The sequence below is a fragment of the Trichosurus vulpecula genome, chromosome 3 (genome assembly GCF_011100635.1).
Source record: "Trichosurus vulpecula isolate mTriVul1 chromosome 3, mTriVul1.pri, whole genome shotgun sequence".
Lineage (NCBI taxonomy): Eukaryota > Metazoa > Chordata > Mammalia > Diprotodontia > Phalangeridae > Trichosurus > Trichosurus vulpecula.
The window spans coordinates 303740-325718 of NC_050575.1; the positions used below are offsets into that span (position 1 = coordinate 303740).

At 37.8% G+C, this 21979-nt stretch overlaps 1 protein-coding gene across 7 annotated transcripts in view; it reads right to left on the bottom strand.

The window, feature by feature from the left end:
* Positions 1 to 21979, bottom strand: part of LOC118843675 (ankyrin repeat and KH domain-containing protein 1) — a 119253-nt gene that overhangs the window by 8299 nt on the left and 88975 nt on the right. For 6 of the 7 annotated variants that reach the window (XM_036751419.1, XM_036751416.1, XM_036751417.1 and 3 more), the window contains 6 exons: positions 20565 to 20660; positions 18800 to 18916; positions 12725 to 12899; positions 10892 to 11348; positions 9902 to 10048; positions 81 to 230 (listed from right to left, as the gene is read on the bottom strand). In XM_036751419.1, coding sequence (XP_036607314.1) covers positions 81 to 230; positions 9902 to 10048; positions 10892 to 11348; positions 12725 to 12899; positions 18800 to 18916; positions 20565 to 20660 — 1142 coding nt within the window. The remainder of the gene's footprint in view (positions 1 to 80; positions 231 to 9901; positions 10049 to 10891; positions 11349 to 12724; positions 12900 to 18799; positions 18917 to 20564; positions 20661 to 21979) is intronic. The other variant, XM_036751418.1, reaches the window with a different exon arrangement.

Below are 21979 nucleotides of genomic sequence, written 5' to 3' on the forward strand. Positions count from 1 at the left end.
AAACAAAAAAACCCCTCACCCTGTGTAAAGCACCCTCCCCTCCCCTGCCACAGTTAGTTAGTAATCTTTTTCATAATTACCTTATTGTGATCATTCTTTCACCATTCTTATCTTTCTGTTTATCCACATCAATGTGTGCACCAGTGACATCTTGTATTGCAGTGATGTTGCATCCACCTCTTCCCATTATCCTGGACACAACTGAAGCAGGGACAGACAGTTTCTTTGACCTATGCGACAGAGATCACAAATCAACTAGAAGCCATCACATTTTTAATATATCTTGTTTTCATTTCAAACACACTAATGAACTTACAATAGCTCATTTTAACAGATTTGTATCTAGTCATACAGGGCTCATTTATCAAATAATGAAGGTGAATTCCTAAATGATAAACCTTTTAAAAATGGGACTTAAGATTACAATGAAAAATTTTGTTATCTGATTGACTCCAACGCACCCAAAGAAATCATAACCACGGAATCAGTGAGACTCTAAAGAGTTGGAAGGAACCTCAAAGCCAGCTAGTCCCAATACACATCTGAATAATAATCCTCCCACATCATGAGGCTTTTTCAAAAAAAGCAGTCATAGGAGGCTATGCTTGAAGAGCTCCAGCGATAGCAGAACATCCTACCTCCTGAGGCAACTAATATTCCACTTTGGAGAGTTTTGTTTTATCTTTTTTGTTTGTTTTAGAAGGCAGGTGAAGTCCAGGGGTTTCTTGGAAGTCCTTTAATAACAATTCAGATTCAGATCTGCACCTTTTCGGCAAATTGTAAGGTCTTTAAAAGTTGCCTAGGGCACTTAAGAGAATAAGTAAGCGCAGGTACACCAAAGCCAGCTATCCATCGGTAGGTTTGTTAGGAAATGTTACTTCAAAGGAAACCTAAGTTTCACTCTCCACGTTCTGCCCTGAAGCCAAGTAGAACAAGTGACATGTGATTACCAATCAAATACTTGGAATTGTTTCCTCTAAGTCTTCTCCTCTCCAGGCTAAACATCCAACATCCTCAACTTTTTCGGGTAAGATCTTGAACAGTCGTTCACTATTCTCTGGATGCTCTCTAGCTTATCAATATTCCTCATAAAATGTGGCATCGTGAACTGAACACTACACTCTTAAATGTTCTCTGATTAAGGCAGGGTGAGGAAGGACTAGAACTTCCCTCATTCTGGACACCATGCCTCTCAATGCAGCCCAAGGTGCATTAGCTTGTCTGCCATACCATGCTATTAATTCACATTGAGTTAGTTGTCCCATAAAATCTCCACTTCCCTAATCTTGTAAGAAGCAGACTTTTTGAACCCAGATGTCAGGTTTATTAACATTAAAATTTCAAACGATTAGATTTGGATTGATGGACTAGACCAGGGCTTCTTAAACTTTTTTCAATGAAGACCCCTTCAAGCATTTCTTCAATTGCGGGTCACTAACCTCATATGTTTCTATCGTCGTATTATTGCTGCTGTTCCTTTAATTTATGTTGTAGTTATTGTGAATATATTTTTTCTGGTTCTGCTTACTTCCTGTTGCATCAGTTCATGTAAGTCTTCCATGCTTTTTTTTTTAAGTACCTATAGGAATCATTACATTCTTTTTGCACCACAAATTGTCTAGCCATGCCTCCAGTCTAAGAACCTCTACTTTGTTTCCAGTTCTTTGTTAACTATAGAATGTGCTAGTACAAATACTTCAGGGCACAGGGGGCCTTTCTTTGTCCATGATACCAAATTTCTTTTCTTGTATTAGGCCCTGTAGCTCATCTTGCTTACTACGCAGACTTTATATATTTATGTATAGCTATCAGAGGCTGTGTTTTATTACTGGCTCCATTCTTGGGTCTGTCTCCTATAAAATCCCAAGTATCCCCCTTGCTACTCTACCAGTATTACATTCCCATGGTATGGCTTTGTAGGCATATGTAGATCATTTTTTTCCCCTCTTTATTCCTTTTGCTTTAAGACTTTTAGGTTAAGTTAGCAAAACTCCAGTAAAATATAACATGATCAACCCTTGTCAGGTGTACTTCATCCCTTGCCAGCACTCTGTCATTGCTATTTTTAAAAGCCAAGATTCAGAAGTCCAATCTCATTTTCAGATACCAGTTTAACCTAAATAGTGCCTGGCATTGTATGCTGAGTGATTAATAAATGCTTGTTGACAAGATTAAACTAGGTGTTTACACAGCAATCTTCTCTTTTCTGAAGCCTGTGACATAACTGATGGAAGTGATAGAACTATCATCTGTATTCAAGTTATTTCTTCCCGCAATATCATTTGTACCCGAGTGAGTCACCAGAGGCAGACAATGGCAATACAGTCTGAAAAGCCTTGAGAACTTCTCTGTCACGTCTTGGACGCATGCTTCGCGAAAACAGCAGACTGCTCTTGTTACCAGATTGTCAAAGAGGTATCTCAGGATTTTCTCCACAGGGAGTCACAAAACAGCACTACTTATCACCCTTACTGGATGGCCTTTAATTAACACCACCTATGGATCCACATCATTATTCCTTAGAGGACAAGAAGCTCCTTCATTTTCTATAAGACGTTCCTGAGAGGCACTGAGGTGGCGCAATGGATAGATAGAGCACTGAACTTGTAGTCAGGAAGACTTGAGCTGAATTTTTGCCTAAGATACCTAAGATACCTATTAACTCTGTGACATGGGCAAGTCACTTAACTTCCTTCAGACTATATAAATCTATATGATACTATGAAGTAAATGTTCAGCGGTTTTCCACTTTCCCTTTTTCCACTGCATTACATTCTTCCACACTCTAATTTCATGGCATAAGTCAGGATTCCCTCTTCCTCTTCAGATCCTGTTTCTTCACGGTTTTTACACTGACATATTTCAGCTTTTTTATAGGAATACTTAATTATCCCTGGAAACTGAAAGAGCAGAAAAGCACAGCACCCCTTCCTAACTTTTTAAAAAACAGATTTTTATTGACATATTTTGGTTTTATATCACCCAGATTTCCCACTGCATCCATTTCTCTCCTCCCTCCCAGTCATCCCTTATGACAAATCATCTTTTTAAAAGAAAAAGACAAAAAAATCAGGAAAACTGATCAATGCATCAAAAAATTCCGACGCCACATGCAATGTTGCACACCCATGGATTCTGACCTCTACAAAGGAGCAGGGGGAGGTGCCTTCTCCCATCTCTTCTTTGGGGTCATGCCTGTTCTTGAGGCATCTAGCTAGCACAGTGGATACAGTGCTGGACTTGGAGTCAGGCATCAAACACTCACTAGGTGTGTGACCCCAGCACTGACCCCTGTGACACTTAACCTCTCCCAGTCTCAGTCTCACCTGTAAGATGGGGATAATAATAGCGCCCACCTCACAGGGTTACGTAAAGCACTTTGCGAGCCTTAAAGGGCTATATATACGTTAGCTATTGGTATTCTTTACGACTTGGCAACATGCAGCTTTGATTGTTCTGCGCTTGCTGCTCTTTTCATTTACATTGTTTCTGCCACTGCGTTCTTTTCTTGGCTCTGCTACTTCACTTTGCATCAGTTCATGGTAGTCTTCTCCTGCTTCTCCGTATTCATCATGTGCACTGTTTCATGCAGCAAAACCATAAAATAGTCCATTTACATTAATGTACCACAATTTAACTCTAAGTGCTGACGTAAATAATCTGACATAAAGCCTTTATTTTTGTCAATGAACTCCTTCTGAGATAAAGGGTATGGACATTTCAGTCACTTTCTTTGCCTAATTCCAAACTGCTTTCCATAATGGTTGTATGAATTCATAGTTCCAGCAACGGTGCATTAGTGGTGACTGTTTCTCCACACACCTCCAACAAGGATCATTCCTGCCCTCTCATCACCTTTGCCAGTTTGCTGGCAAGGGAAAACTCAAGGTTATTCTGATTTTCATTTCTTATTATCAGTAACCTTTCCTATTCTGACGTCCACACAATTAAAATTTCTACCTTGTCAAAATTATGGTAGCTTTAAGTACACTAACTTCCAGGTGATTTTACCTCCTTTCTCAAGGAGTTCAGCACCTAGCTCACCATCTTCCTCTCTTTCCCAAATTCTGCCCTTACACTAGGGAACTTTAATACCTACACAGATGCTACCTCATTTTTAATCAACCTCAGCTACACCAAGAGATGGTTATATATGAGATCTTGCCGTTACCTACAAGTGTTCCACTTGCCTAATTAAAAACTCTACATTCCCCTATCTGACTGAAACCTCCTACCATTCTACTTCTCCCTGTGTTTTATCTCTCTTGTACCTATATCCCTCAGCACTTTTTCAGATTGTTTATGTCTGCTCTAATTTCACTCTCTTCCTTACCAACCTCAACCGAATAGCCGTTTCCAATGTACCCTGTGGTACAATGAGGTGCATTGTTCTCTGTGCCCCACACTTCTGCCTGTCCTATTGCTGCTCTTTACTTGCTAAACCTCAGCCCTAGATCACTCCCATAACTCACCTCCTCCTTCACTCTTCTCATTCAATGATGAATGGAGGAAGTCCCATAACTGTGCTGACTTGGTACACTGCAAATTCATGTTATCCACCTTACACTGTGGGTCCTCATACTGGAGCAAGGTAGTCCTTTTATTCCCCCCTAGTTAACTACCTTATTTGATTTCTCAAAGAAGGTATTTAAAACGCTTGCCTATTCAAGTCCTTCATATTTCATCCATTCCCTTTCTCTCTTGCCAGAGGACCTTGACTCTTAATGTACTGAAAAAATCGAAGCCACTTGATTTGGCCATTCTCCTCCTATTCTCTACCTCAAAAACCCTAGACGCCATCCTTTTCCCTAGTCTTTGACGTGTCCTTTACAGGTACCCTTGGATCTTATCACTTCATTTTCTTCAGCAGAATGCATCCTCCATCATCTCACCCCCTTTTGAATCTTTAACTTTTTGCTATTTTCTTCAAACATGCCCAAATCTTCCCCATTCTTAAAATTCCGCCCCCCCCCGCCCCCAACTAGGCTATCTCAGCCAAACTCCTTGAAAAACATGTCTACTCTTACTACGTCCACATTCTCTCTTCTCGCTCCTTAACTCTTTGCAATTTGGCTTCCAACCTCAGAATTCACCTGAAACGGCTCTCTTCAAAGTTCCTAATGATCTCCTATAATTGCCAAATCTGATCGTCTTTTCTTCTCAACCCATCTGCTGTATGACACTGTTGACTACCCTTCTCCTCCAAGATACTCTTTATGTTCTTGACCTTCTCTTCTCTTTCTATACTTTTTGTCTTAGTGACATCATCAGCCCCCATGGGGTTAACTATCATTTCTCTGAAGATGACTCCTAGATCTACCTAGTCAGCCTCATCTCTACCAAACTTTAGTCCTGGATACCAAATGCTTACTGGAAACTTCAAACTGGATGTCCCAGAAACGTCTTATGTTCAACAAGTCTTTTGTCTCCCTTAAACTCTTCCCTCTTCCATACTTCCCTATTTTTGTTGAAAGTAACACCATTCTCCCTATAGCTCAGGTGTCATCAGCATTATCCTGACATTTCCACCTTCCTTCACCCTCTATAGAATTAAGTTATTCTGTTTCATAAAACCTACTATAGTCCCTTCCTCTTCTCCACTCCCACAGCTACCTTAGTTCAGTCCCTCGTCGCTTCTTGCCTAGGTTATCCCAACAGCCTAACTGGATCTTCCTGCTTCATCTCTCATCCATTCCCCTGCTGGCAAAGTGTTATTCCTTAAGTTCAGGATCATGTGACTCTACTATGCAAGCAACCCTAGTGGTTTTCTATTACCTCTGGAATAAAACAAAATCCCCTCTTTCAGTTTTTAAAGTCTTACACAATCTGGCCCAACCACTCTTTCAGCCTCAGTGCACATCGCTCTCCCTCCTGCACTATGCAATCTAGAAGTCTTCTTTCTGCTTTTCACTTAAGACCCTTCATATTCCCTCAGTGCTTTTTGCACTGGCTGTCCTCCATGCCTGGAAGGGATCCTTCCTATTTCTCTCTCTTCCTATCCTTACTTCTACCTCAGTCTCCCCACCCCACCCCTTAAGTCTTCTGAATGAAATTTTTCCTAATCCCCCTCTTTCTAGCTGTGTTTCTGTCAAAATTTAAAAGTATGTTCTCAGTGGCCTTCTCACCCTGAAACCTCCCTCAGTTCCAGGGCTTCCTCACCCTGGAACAGACATCCAGTGATGTTGTCTTTTCACCCTGGAACATCCCCCTGTGCCCCCCACTCCGTCCAATTACTGGTCTCTTCTTCCACTGTGAGTTCTTTCTGGAAATTCCATTTTGGGGAGGGGCTTGGGGCCCAATAACCTTCATTTTTCCCCTCTCTTCGGTCTTTTTGGAATTCAATACCTTGTTTCAACTCAAGTACCTTTAGTCCTCCCACATTCCCTCCCCCATGATTTTCCGTTCCTTTTTGTGTGCTGTCCTCTCATTATTCTATAAAAGCTCCTTGAAGGCAGGGACTTTCTTTTTGCTTGTATTTGTATCTCCAGCACTTAGCATAGTTCCCGGTACAAAATAAGCACTTAATAAATGCTTGTTGAAAGCTTGCCAAATGCCCTCTCTTCAAAACCTTGTGTATGCACTTATTAACTCTTGAACAGGCCTGCACTACCTGTGGCCCACATACCTGAGGGATCTAGAGCTACGTTGTATATATTTTTATATGTACTGGTCTCCCTTGTTGGATGTAAGCTCATTATGAGTACAGATTGTTTGGTTCTTTGAACTTGTATCCCCTTGTATCCCATCCAGCTAGCATAGTGTGAGGCACAATAGAAATATTTAGCTAATATCTGTCAACAAATGATGAAGAATATTATTCACTTCCTAAAGGTGATGATCACAAGATGTTGAGAAATGATTCTTTGTACATGGGCACTGTAAGGATTCATTTTGCTTTACTACTCTAGGGTCCCTCCCCTCTTCCTTTCTCTCCATGAATGCCAGGAGAAAGATGTGGGGGTGTTAGCAATGGTGATGCAAAAACAAACAAATGAAAAACCGCTGTTGTAATATTTTTTAAAAAACGCATGGATGAGAACATAAGGAATTTCAGAAGGAGGAAGACAAGTAACATAATTCATATACTTGAGCAAGCAGGGTGAAGAGAAGCTTCATGGTTTCACATAGAATCTTCTGTTTGTGTTCTGATATGTGCACAGAAATACAAGTCTGCTTTAAAAGTTTGTGGATTACTATTCGTGATTATTACAGTATTCTATCATATAACTGTTAAAGTCTGTAATTCTTTTGAGAACTATCAGTCTTAGTTTTTGAGCATTTCTCAGTTGGGGAATAGCTTTTGGTCTTATTTCTTTGAGTTGTCTGTCTGTATCTCGGTTAGACTCTTATCAGAACTCTTTGATAAAAAGATTTCTTTCCCAGCAACATAGGAATACTTTATCCTAAATGTGTTTGTTTGCGCAATAGTTTTTCCATTTCACGTAGCAGAAATCCTCTATTTTATCCTCGTCTGGTCATGGCATTCCCTACCTGTAGCTGCGAAAAGCATATGATTTGCTTCTCTTTTAATGGTATTATCTTTAACATTCCGATCATCTATCCACTTTGAATTTATAGTAGAATACAACATAAGATGTTGGGCTGAGCTTAATTTCTGCCACCCCGCTTTCTAGTTTTCCCAAACAGGGAATTCTTTTTTAGGTAAGTTGCACTTCTCGCTTTACTGATAACATTGGATCGTTGAGTTGAATCATTTCTATTCTTCCTTGTCTAGTCTGTTCCATTGATCCACTTTTCTATTTCTTTTTTAACAGAGCCAAATGGTTGTGTTGATTGCTACTTTTTAACATAGTTTGGAGTTCGGAAAGTGCTGTTCTTCCTTCACTCCTATCTTTTTTTCATTACATACAGTTCTCACTTTCTGTAAATTCCCATTACACAAATTTGACTTCGTATAAAGAATTGTGAAAGAAATCCGTATTCCAAAAAACACCTATTGACTTTACTGTACACTACTGTGTTCTCTTTCTTTCTTCCAACCCTGTCCTTTAGCTCAGCATGGCCTCCTGCACCTTCACCAAAAAAACCACCAGCCAAACCCCCCTAAAAAAAAACCCTCCAAATGAAAGCAGAAGGATCAACGTGTGGAGAGAATATCACTGCTGTCATGGTGGGATGGGGGCTAGTGGGGAGAGGGTATGTTGGCTTGAGCCCTCCAGCACTGAGAGAGGAGACCTTTGCCCTACTCTGCCCACCCATCTGTCTGTTTTTCGTCCATCTTTTATTTTTAATTTTTTAAATTTATTTTTAGTTTTCAACATTCATTTCTGCAAGATTTTGAGTTACAAATTTTCTCCCAATCTCTACCCTCCCCCCAACTCCAAGGTGGCCATGTATTCTGATTGCTCCCTTTCCCCAGTCTGCCCTCCCTTCTGTCACCCCACTCCCCCACCCTTGTCCCCTCTTTCCCCTTACTTTCTTGTAGGGCAAGATAGATTTCTATACTCCACTGCCTGTATATCTTATTTCCCAGTGGTGTGTAAAAGCAATTTTTTTAACATTTGTTTTTACAACTTTGAGTTCCAAATTCTCTCCCTTCTCCCCTCCCCACCCACCCTCCTTGAGAAGGCAAGCAATTTGATATAGGTTATACATGTATCATTATGTAAAACACTTCCATAATAGTCATGTTGTGAAAGACTAACTTTATTTGCCTCCACCCTATCCTGTCCCCCCTTTATTCAATTTTCTCCTTTGACCCTGTCCCTTTTCAAAAGTGTTTGCTTTTGACTACCTCTTCCCCCAATCTGCCCTCCTTTCTATCATCTCTCCACCTTATCCCCCTTGCCCCCTACCTTCCTGTAGCGTAAGATACCCAAATGAGTTTGTCTGTTATTCCTTTCTTAAGCCAAATCCGATGAGAGCATGTCTTTCGTCCATCTTCAGGTACTACATGTTTGTCCCCAGCCCCTGTTTGTCACCTGTCATCTCCTGAGTCTGTGATCAGAGCCCCAAGCATCTGCCACCCACATGTTATTCCTCTTGGCTTCAGCCAGGCCTTTATGTGGCTGGCCTTGGCCCCCATCTGTTTCTACTCCTGCTCTTGTTTCTCTGGGTTTTTTTGGACTTTGCATTCCCAACACCTAGGTAGTACATGACAAAGTTGAGCCTTTGATCCCAGTGAAAAAGCATTAATTTTCTTGCATCTCCCCATGACCTTGTTCTACCTTTCATTCCATCTTCTTCCAGATATCTTCAACCCTGTCACAACCAGCTCCTCTCCAAAGGCCTCAAATCATGCTTAAGTCTCTCTGATTCTAAGAAATAACCATCACCTAACCCTTCTACATGACCTGGCTATCATCCTCTATCTCTCTTCATAACCAGTTGTTACTCCCTCCACCTTGTCTCATATTTTTCCTATTTACATACACTCAGAGCAAACATGGCTCAGATTATTTCTATGTCTGAAATGCTCTCCCTCCATTTATTTAGTTGATGAATTCCTTTCAAGACCAAATCAAACGTTATATCTCCAAGAAGACTACCTTGATCCCTCTTGCTAGGGAACAACTTTGCTTTAAGACTACAAAAAGTTTACAAAAAAAAAATAATTCTCTAATGCTATGTTTAATGTCTTATCCTTCCCCTCCACTAGGCTGTAAGGTCCTTGAAGGCTGAGATTTAGCTAAATTTTGTATCTTCCCTGGCTGCAAAATATTTTTTAGTGAGCAATAAACACAATTCATAAGGTACTGTGTGCTACTCCCCAAACCTATCTTCTATTACATTTACTGTTTATAAAACAAAAGCACATGCGATATTTCAATTTTGCCACATTTAGGATGCATCATGATTTCAGTTTAAAATAATAATTCACTATGTAAATCTTAAGTGTCCGTAACACTTATGAATGTTAAATTATAAAAATAGACTTTACCTTCGTACAACTTCTTTCCATCCTTCTTCTCTCTTCTGACCTCTCTTAGGGCTGGTAAGATTTAGCTTTATGTTTGGAGAACTCACTGGCAATGACACTGATTTATAGTTTGTTGACAATGAATTAGGATTAGCTTCACCTTCAAGTCTGTAAAGATAAAATGACTCCTTCTAGTAATAGTAAAATAAAACAAAATCCTTTGAAGACTAAATCGAGATGGATATTAGCAATATGTGATTAGACAGTCAATAAATGTCATAAAATCACTGAGCTGGAATTGATCTTAGAGAACAGTTATTTAAATGTCTTCTCCTCTGTCCAAGTGTACATGTGAATAAACTTCACAGAGTCTGTGACTTATACAAGGTCACATAATTTAGTGGCACAGGCAGAACTAAAACAAGTTTCTCCTGATTCTCAAATATTTATGGAATCATAATACTTCGTATAATTCATATTTGAGAGGCTGTGTCACACTTAGTAGAATGATGGACTTGATTTAAAGCTTGATACATCAAATGTTTAACCACTAATGCAGAAAAAGAAGGTGCAAATACTCAAATTTAAATTTTAATGTTAAATTTAACAGCTGGAAATGAGACCCAATGTGTTTTAATACAAAACAGTAAACTGTAGGTGTCAAAATAGGTTTGCTTGTGAGTTTTATAGGCAAAGAAAGTTACACTAAGATTAAGGAGTACTTATATTTTGACTTTAGAGAGTTTTCACAAATTGTCTTGGTTCAAGTCACCAGGAATAATTTGCTAGGAACCATTTTGTTCCTTAAATCAGAGAGTGGAATGCCTTGGGGAGGGGGGGGGCAGAGATAAGTTTTTTAATTGTGTTTCGAACACAGATGACAATCTGGTAAATTTGATTGTTGGTATTCAACACTACAAAACCTGTATAACTTCAAACTAACATGAAAGCATCCAGGTGGAAAGGAAAAACAAGATAAAGACAGAAGAAATCAGGACCCAAAAAACTCACCTTGTTTGAATTTTGGAAGTAGTACTGCTGGTCTTTTCTTCCTGGGAATGAATTAACAGTGATGTGTATCTTCTATCACCAGCTGAATTCACATCCATTGTGAAGTTTAGCTCTTGGCTTTTGCCGCCACTACTGCTCTCGCTGTTACAATCTGCGCTGTCCAGGTTATCAGAATCACTATTCCCCCCTGCGCCACCACCTCTCGGTTCTCCATTTATTTTATTTTTATCTGCCTTTTGCTGTGCAAGAGATATATGTTGATCTGGCAAAATTAAATGCACAGTTGGAGGTGTCTCTTTTGTTTTGTTTTTCTTATTTTTTCGGTTGGTGCTGGGGGTTGTTACCACATTAGCCCTCTTTTTCCCAAACACATTGGTAAATGTAGTCGATGTGGCAGAGATCCCAATCGTAGTGGTAGTGGTTGCACTAGGAGGCTCTATGGGAACTTCTGGCTCTGCTAATAAAAAAGAATAAATAAATATTACACTCAAAACACAAGTTTCAAAACAGCTCTACAGTCAATGGTTAATAAGTCTGAAAATCAAGACACTGTTAATAGCTTTATTTTCATAAATTCCCTCTATATAAGGAAATCCCTATTCCTATTAGCACTAATGTATAACACATTCTAAACCTAATGTGATATGAAAAACAGAGCTCATTAAAATTTCCTAATCACATTTACCAATATGCTCTAGGTAAGAAGTGTTTGAATTTAGAATTAAAAACACACCTAGAAAAGTAGTATTTTAGAACTACTACCCAAATAAAGCACAGTACAGCCATTTTGCTGATACAAAATACTGTTAAAGAGCTGTGCCCTAACTTTATGGCCTCCAACCACTGGGTTCTGTTCGGCCCCGGGGCTAGGAACAAAGTGAAATTGCACACTGAGTTCTGGCTCTGAAAACCTCTCAATGAATGTCGCTGAATAACGTTGTTCTACTTCTCTATATGTGCACTGCCTCTAACTTCTGACTTGGGTTATTGAGAACATGAGGACAGGAAGTGGCTAGTTAGTTTAAAAAACATACTTGTTTGAGAACACAGCCAACCCTTACAATAAAGAAAAGGAATGAGAAGGAGATAAAGGAAAAGAAAATTCATCAAAATGAAGCGATACTTCAAACTGAGTCTGACCTCTTTTTTTCCAACGAAGGACAAGAGATATATTTTTACATCTCATCTAGGAGGACAGGCTTGGTAATTATAATTACAAAGTATGGCGCATAACTTTTCACAAAAGAATATACTGTACTTCTTCAAACTACTTTTGTTTATTTTCCCGCTCTTGCTTCTTTCCCTGATTTTCTAATTTCTATGTTAACTCAAAATGTTATAAAGGTGTTTAAAATATTCACTTCACCAGGAGAACAACTTATGAAATTATTACAACACTGTAAGCACAAACAACGTTGAAAGACTTAAGAGCTCTGAACAGAGTAATGAAAAACCACAATTTTAGGGGACTGATGATGAAGTTTGCTGCCCATCACACAACAGAGGAGTGATGGACATAGGGTGCAGAATGAAATGCACATTTTCTGGACATCATGAAAACAGAATTTTTTTTTACTTGACTATGTGTATTTGTTATAAGAGTTTTGTTTTTCTTTCTTTTTTTCAGTGGATGGGAGATGAGAGGGAAAAAAAGTAGTACTTTTTAATTAAAAAAATTTAAATTTAAAAAATGTTCATTATAAAAGGTATCTGTAAAATTAAGAATTAAGTTCTACATCATGGTGAGCTTTTAGGAAAAAAGGGAATGTAAAAACCATAAAGATAAACAAAAGAGAATTTTAATTACTTTTAAAAAGATATACTATCACGTACCTTCATCATCATTCTCCTCTTCATCATCATCCTCTGGTAACTCTAAATTTTCCTTAGGCTTGTTTTCTTCATCTTCTTCCTGCTTCCTTTTTTGTTCCTCTTTCTTCTTTTTTCTTTTTTCCTTTCTTTTCTCTCTCTTAGCTGCAAGAGCCTGTTTTCTGCTTTCCTCTCTTGACTGTAAAGAAAACAATCAGGTAATGTTACCAGTGATTTGGTCAATATTATTTTAAAACTATATAAAAGATATTCATTATATTGTTGTGTGTGTGTATATATATATATATATATGGGATTTTAAAAAAGATATCATTTTTACAACTATTATGAATGAACATCTAGCATTTGTCATTTCTTTAGGATGGCTGCCCCATGGACACAAAAAAAAAGCATACTGTAAGAAAATGTTAACAGCAAGAGATAATACTGAAAAAGTGTGCCAAGTTTTTAAAAAACAATTCACAATACTGACAATATTAGACGTAATTTCTACATTGTAAAAATAAAATTTCCACCAAAAGTAATACAAAAACAACTTTGAAACATTAAGCTGCTGCACTCCATCTCAGGAAACAGCTTGAGCAAGGAAGAATAGGTCATCATCAACTTGTTTCTTCTGGAATCACAAGAAGGATTATAGTAGAATTTCCCCTGAATTCCACTTCTACTTTAGACAGAAAAGTAAGAAATTAAAGTGTGTAATACCAGTAAAAAAATTAAGTTCATCAAAAAGAGAAAAAATAAAAACATACAGGCTAAATGATAATTTCTTCTGAGAAAGTCTTCAAGAAAACATAGCCCTCCTTCATGCTTATTTTTTAACTACAGAAGGATCTTCTCCCTAAAAAAAGATACAATGTTTTTCTTTTTTCCCCCTTTTATAGGCAGCTAAGTGGTAAAGTGAATAGAGTGGTAGACTTGGGAGGTCAAAAAGACCAAAGGTGAAATCCTGTTCTCAGACATTAATTAGTCATTTCACACTTACTCTCTGCCAGGCTTACTTAACTTGTCTTTAAAATGGGCAAAATAACAGACTCTAACTCCAGATCAAATTATATATGTAAGGTGCTTTGCAAATCATAAAGCATTTATATCAATGTTAACTATTGCCTTTTCTTTAACAAACAGTCACGTTTTCTGTTTTTACTTCGCCTACATTTCCTAGTAAATCAGTCTCATTCTCCTCCCTTATAATAAAGGGTGAGAAAGGGGATGGAAAAGGCCAGCAAAATTAAGAAACATGCTGAAAAGGTCCATTATAAGCAAAGTTCCATCCTCATACCCTTATCACTTAAAAAAAACCCTTCATTTCAACAAATATTTATTAAGCATCTATTGTTGGCTCGGCTTTGGAGATAGAGACAAAAACCATACAGTCCCTGCTCACAAGGAGCACATATTTAATTTAAAGTTACAACAATAATAATGATTATAATGACATTTATACAATGCTGAAGATTTACAAAGTGCATTACATATATTATTTGATACATATTTATTACATATAATGGAGACATATTAAAAGCATGCTCATTAAAAAGTTGTTAAGCAAGGATTCACTCTTGGCATGTCTATTTATCGGTTTTAGGAATCTTAGCAAATAGCAGTTAAGTCATGAAAAAGAAAGTGAAGGAATAAACATCTGTAATAAAGAAATTGAAATTTCTTTATTTGCAGATGACATGATTGTATGCCTAAAAAAAATCTAAGAAAGTAAACTAAAAAATGGAGGTAACAAATTACCTTAGTAAAGTAGCAGGATACAAGATAAACCAAAAAATATAATCTGTGTTTCTATATAATACTACTAAGAATAAAAAAAAAGATAGAAAAATAACCTTTACAATAACAAAATGAATAAAATATTTGAACACTATCAAGCCATATAATAGTTATACGTATAAAAAAACCTCAAAATGATTTTGATTGAAATCAAGGATGAAGCCAACAAATAGAGTATGTATATAGATCAAGCAAAAATAGTCTGGGAAATACTGGCACTTTAACAAACAAATATTTAACAAAATATAAATAAACATTAATACTAATTTAAAGTAGTCATAAACATTTATATAGAAAAATGATGGGTAAAAGCATAAAAATGTAAAAAGAAAATTAAAGGAGATAAGCACTACTACATCTCAAAATGTATTGTATAAAGCAATAACTAACAAGTGTCGTGTACCAGAAAAAGAGTATCAAAATAAAGTAACAGAGCAGAGAACACAGAAATATAACCCACCGTATATATAGAGAAGTTATGTGTTTGATAAACACGCATTTTACTAGGGAAGAAAACCAATATTCAACAAAAACTCCTCAGAAAGCTGGAGAACAAAAAAATGAGTACACAAGACTGTATACCATACAAAACAAACCAAGTGGATGAAAGATGAAAATTTTTTTTTTACAGATTATAACAAGTTCAGCAATTCCAGTCTATCACCCATTAAGATTCTGATTGATTAGTAATAGTAAATATGAGCAATTCAATAGTCTTTGAAACTTTTTTTTCACTGTCCTGATTTTTTAAAATTTATTTAATATATTAAGTTTTCAGCATTGATTTTCATAAGAGTTTGTATTACGAATTTTCTCCCCATTTCTACCCTCCCACCCACTCCAAGATGGCATATATTTTGGTTGCCCCGTTCCCCGGTCAGCCCTCCCTTCTGTCACCCCACTCCCCACCCCCCATCCCCTTTTCCCTTACTTTCTTGTAGGGCAAGATAAATTTCTATGCCCCATTGCCTGTGTATCTTATTTCCTAGTTGCATGCAAAAAACTTTTTTTTTTGTTTTTGAACATCTGTTTTTAAAACTTTCAGTTCCAAATTCTCTCCCCTCTTCCCTCCCCATCCACCCTCCCCTCCCTAAGAAGGCAAGCACATAGGTCACATGCATATCATTATGTAAAACCCTTCCACAATACTCATGTTGTGAAAGACTAATTATATTTTGCTCCTTCCTAACCTATCCCCCTTTATTCAATTTTCTCCCTTGACCCTGTCCCTTGTTCAAAGTGTTTGTTTTTGATTACCTCCTCCCCCCATCTGCCCTCCTTTTTATTGTCCCCCCCCGCCTTTTATCTTCTTCCTCCTTCTTTCCTGTGGGGTAAGATACCCAATTGAGTGTGTATGTTATTCCCTCCTCAGGTCAAATCTGATGAGAGCAAGATTCACTCATTCCCCTTCAACTGCCCCCTCTTTCCTTCCTACAGAACTGCTTTTTCTTGCCACTTTTATGTGAGATAATTTACCCCATTCCATCTCTCCCTTTCTCCTTCTCTCAATATATTCCTCTCTCTTCCCTTAAATCTATTTTTTAGATGTTATCCCTTCATATTCAACTTACCCTGTGCCCTCTGTCTATATATGTATATATATATACACACATATATGCATATATATGTGTGTGTATATACAAACAAACACACACACACACACACACACACACACACACACACATTCCCTTCAGCTACCCTAATACTGAGGTCTCATGAATAATATACATCATCTTTCCATGTAGGAATGTAAACAAAACAGTTCAACTTTAGTAAGTCCCTTGGGATTTCTCTTTCTTGTTTACCTTCTCATGCTTCTCTTGATTCTTGTGTTTGAAAGTCAAATTTTCTATTCAGCTCTGGTCTTTTCACTGAGAAAGCTTGAAAGTCCTCTATTTTATTGAAAATCCATATTTTGCCTTGGAGCATGATACTCAGTTTTGCTGGGTAGGTGATTCTTGGTTTTAATCCTGGCTCCATTGACCTCCGGAATATCGTATTCCAAGCCCTTCAATTCCTTAATGTAGAAGCTGCTAGATCTTGGGTTATTCTGATTGTGTTTCCACAATACTCAAATTGTTTCTTTCTGGCTGCTTGCAGCATTTTCTCCTTGATCTGGGAGCTCCTGGAATTTGGTGACAATACTCCTAGGTGTTTTCTTTTTGTGATCTTTTTCAGGAGGTGATCAGTGGATTCTTTCAATTTCTATTTTGCCCTGTGGCTCTAGAGTATCAGGGCAGTTCTCCTTGATAATTTCTTGAAAGATGACATCTGGGCTCTTTTTTTGATCATGGTTTTCAGGTAGTCCAATAATTTTTAAATTATCTCTTCTGGATCTATTTTCCAGGTCAGTGGTTTTTCCAATGAGATATTTCACATTGTCTTCCACTTTTTCATTCCTTTGGTTCTGTTTTATAATATCTTGATTTCTCAGAAAGTCACTAGCTTTCACTTGCTCCAATCTAATTTTTAAGGTAGTATTTTCTTCAGTGGTCTTTTGGACCTCCTTTTCCATTTGGCTAATTCTGCCATTCAAGGCAATCTTCTCCTCATTGGCTTTTTGGGGCTCTTTTGCCAGTTGAGTAAGTCTATTTTTTAAGGTGTTGTTTTTTTCAGTATTTTTTTTTTTGGGTCTCCTTTAGCAAGTCATTGACTTATTTTTCATGGTTTCCTTGCATCATTTTCATTTCCCTTCCCAATTTTTCCTCTACTTCTCTAACTTGCTTTTCCAAATCCTTTTTGAGCTCTTCCATGGCCTGAGACCAGTTCATGTTTTTCTTGGAGGCTTTTGATGTAGGCTCTTTGAGTTGGTTGACTTCTTCTGGCTGTATATTTTGGTGGTCTTTGTCACCAAAGAAAGATTCCAGTCTGAATCTGAGTCCTTTTTTGCTGCCTGGCCATGTTGCCAGCCAACAACTTGACCTTTGAGCTTTTTCTCAGGGTATGACTGCTTATAGAGTAGAGAGTACTTTCTTCCAAGCTCGAGGGGATGTGCTGTTGTTTTCAGAGTTATTTCTATACAACCAGCTCTGCCACACCAGTGCTCCTCCTCCCCCAAGAACCGCCAAACCCAGACTGGACTCAGATCTTAAGCAGGCTCTTCACTCCTGCTCTGATCCACCACTTAATTCCTCCCACCAGGTGGGCCTGGGGCTGGAAGCAACTGCAGCTGTAGTTCTGTAGCTGCACCTCCCCCGCTGCCCCCAGGGCGGTGACTGAGAACTCCTTCACTCTGTCCCCTGCAGCTTTTCCCACTAACCTTCTCTGTTGTCTTTGGTGTTTGTGGGTTGAAACGTCTGGTAACTTCCACAGGAGAGCCTAGCTGGCGCAGCCCACGCTGGGCTCTGCTCCCCCCACTCTCAGCTCCGGGCGATAGGCCTTACCCAGCGACCATCCAGGCTATCCTGGGCTGGAGCCCTGCTTCCCTCTGCTATTTCATGGGTTCTGCAGTTCTTCTCTGTTGTCTTTGGTGTTTGTGGGTCGAGAAGTCTGGTAACTGGCACAGTTCACTGATTCAGGACACTAGGGCCTGTTCCGCCTGACTCCTGGTCTGGTTGGTCCAGGCGCAGCTCAAGCTGGGCTCTTCTTCACTCTGCTCCCAGCTCCGTGCGCAACAGACCTTACCCAGCAACCATTCAAGCTGTCCTGGGCTGAAGCCCTGCTTCCCTCTGCTATTTTGTGGGTTCTGCAGTTCTAGAATTTGTTCAGAGCCACTTTTAATAGGTTTTTGGAGGGACATTGGGGGGAGCTCATGCAAATCCCTGCTTTCTAGCTGCCATCTTGGCTCCGCCCCCCTGAAATTCTTATTTACCTACAGGGAGCACGAGCTGGATACTCAAAGGCATTTCAATGCTTTGTTAATAATAAAAATAAAAATGGTAATACATAGAATTGATGTGTCATAAACCTGAGTTATAAGGCAAATCAGTTGATCCTTTTAACATGAATCTAATACCCCTAAGCAAAGAAATTATTAAGAGATCACTTTATAATTTAGCCCTTAGAGCAAACTGTTTCCAAACTACTAAATTTTCACTAAATTACTACCCAGACTAAATACCGAAACTACTGATCCGGGAGTACCATTTGACAAATGTGTTGCTTGCTCCAAAAGGTGAATGTTTTGCTTTCCTGGATCTTAAATTACTTGTTAAGTACTACATGTTGAAATATTTCCCAAAACAATGTGGGTGGTAATACAGCAATAAATTCCTCTTTAAGCATTTTATTAGAAGAATGTAGCATTACTTATATATGGCAGTGTTGTCCCAAGTGCAGCACTGTTTCTCCATTTACCTTTTCTAGATCGAGCTCCTTCAGCAGGATACTTGCATTCTTATTTGCTTCAGCAGCTTGCTGGTCTTTAGCTTTCACAATTGTCTCAACACACTGGTGACATTTTTTCAACAGTTCCTAGGGTGGAAAAAGGGACTAAATAATTGTGGAATAGCCCAAATAAAACTTACAGCACAATTATGCATGGGGTCCAGAGAGAAAAGCTTAGGCTACTGAAAATTCAACCATGTGGGCAGTAGTCTTACTTCAAAATAAGGAGCAAATAAGTGTTTTATTGAAATAGGTGACTTTAATATCTTACTTTTCCAAAGCCATTGTATAAAACACATTTTAGCACTTTGAAATGTAATGACTTTCACATATAAGTTTCCCAACAGCTCAGGCAAAGTAGCAGAGAACAAGAAGGATGAAGGTTGTTTGTTCTCTTTGTTTTAGGTTCATCTTGCCCACTCTGGAGGCAGAACAAAGACACAAAGGGCACCTATAACTTCTGATTTCATGACCTATCACAGATCTGTTTGGAATGTTACATGAAAGCCAAAAGCTCTGAAGTATACCTCTAGGGTACAATATTAGGTACATTAAGGGAACAGAACTATTTGCCGATAAGCTTAAGTAGTCTCAGAAAAGGTATCATTTAATAACTCTCCATATCTTACCTGACTTACACCAATTGGTATAGGGAACTCATGATGAAGAAACTTCCTCTTTCAAGGCAAAATGACAACTGCCTAATAGTGAACAGTTTTAGAGGGATCTCTATAAAGGCACCCCACAGAGCAAAGGCATCAAACTAAAATATAAATGGGGGCCAATAAATTGGACATAAGGACCCCTGTGGGGCACATATTGACTTATCTTTAAAATGTAATGTTATCTATATTTTATTGCATTTTTATTTATTATGTCAAATATTCTTCAATTACAGTTTAGTTCATGCTGCATTATGTGCTTGGTGTCCGACACCTCTGGTCTATGGTACTGACAGGTTATACAACTAGCAATAGATAGTATGTTTCAGACTCAGGACTTGAATTTACATTTTTCATAAGTTGGTGGCCATCTCTTTGTCCCCTCCAGCTATAACTGAGTTAGCAGTACTACATATAGAACGGATAACAGACCAGATGACATGGTCATTATAATATATCTTGCATAGGAAAAAATATCTCAAAACACTTTACGAAAAACAGTTATCTGCAACCTACAAATGAGCCAATTAAAAGAGAAAGGTCAAGGGAAATGGCTTAATAAAACGTTGGTATGTGAAAGTAACAGAATACTATTGCATTATAATAAACAACTAATATGAGGAGTCCAAATTAACATGAAAAAACTTATATGAAGTGATGCAAAGAAAACAGAACAAAGAGAATACATGCACAAATACTACAATTATGTAAATGAAGACAGCACTAAAAAATAACAGAATTTAGATCTGCTGCAGTGACAATGTTGGCTCAAGAGGACCAATGATGGAACAATTTCCTTTCTCTCAGTAGAGTGGTGGTATACAATATGTACAGGATATTACTCAATCTGTTACATACAATTGTTCTATGAGATGGTTTTGCCTTTGGGGGGGGGGGAAGGTAGTAAAGGTTTTTGGAGAGTTATTGAGAAGTGACTGTCATGTTTAAGATAGAACGCATCAATAAACTTTTTTTAAAAATAAAGGTGATTTGCCAATAAAAATAGAAATTTGCTCTACCATAGTGTAACACTTCTACAGAGGAACAATGTTTCAAAATCATATTACACTTACCTTATCGGTGATAGTTGCTATGTATCTCATGCATTCAATATCTGAAGGAAATTGATTAACTTCTTTCACCAAATACTGCACAACTTTTACATGGCCCTACAGAGAAAGAACACAAGAAAATTTTTTCAACTTTTGCCTAAGTGCATAAAAATTTATGAGTGAATGAAAACGAGTGGTAATTAGCTACAAAGAATAATTATCCATTTCAAAATGAGATTAGGAAATCAAAAATATCCTATTTATAGAGAGACGACAACTACAAAGACATTTCATGGACTGTGGTAATTTTTCCTGGTTTCAACCATGAAGTTATAACCCAATGAAAATAGAAATAGATTCTTGCAAGAAATAATGTTTTCTAGAATAAATAAAATTAGTTAAATAAAAAATTTGCCTTTTGAAACAAACCTATTGAATCTAAACTGTTATCTATTTTATTTCTTTTTAGCAAGAGGAACTTGCTCTGGGAAGTAATTAAAAATTTTCTTAAAACTTCATTTTTCTGTTTCAAATAAAATTCCCAATAAAAGCACATATACTATTTGAGGGAATATTTGAAAACAAATTTACTAAGAATACTGAGGGATATAATGCAATCATCTATAATTAATATGTCTGACAAACATGATTTCTTTAAAACTATTTCAGAAGTAAAAATATTTCCTTTTCTTCCTGTAGTAAAAGGCTCTACACAGAACAAATAAGTCTATCTTGCTACTACTAAATCTATTTACAAAATAACTTGTAGAGAAAACATGTTGCAAAGGCAACCGGCTTATACTGTCAATTTATCAAAGTGTAATAAGAAACTAGGCTTCATTAAATGAGGTAGAGGAAGGCCTCACATGTAATAGCTACTTTTTTCTCCTCTCCCACCCCACCTCCATCAACTTAATAAAGTACATCTATCAACAAATAATATCTTTTCTTAGATATGACTTTTTCCTAGATATGATTTTTTCCATATGGAAACATTATAACATGGCCAGTTATGCCTGGTTTCTAGTTATTTTCTTTCTTTTTTTTTTTGGACGGGGGAAGGCAGGGCAATTGGGGTTAAGTGACTTGCCCAAGGTCACACAGCTAGTAAGTGTGTCAAGTGTCTGAGGCCAAATTTAAACTCAGGTCCTCCTGACTCCAGGGCTGGTGCTCTACTCACTGCACCACCTAGCTGTCCCTCTAGTTATTTTCTAAATGACATAAGCAGTAACTCATGCTGAGAACACACGTGCTTCAGGAATACTTTATCTTTCAGGTACCTGGCATTCACAGACTCACTGAATTTGGAACTGTAACAACTGAAGAGATCATCTAGTCCAATACTCTCTTTTTACACATGACGAAACTGAGCCCTAGAGAGATTAAGTGACTTATACAGTCATGTAGCTAATAAACAACAGAACAAGGATTCAAGT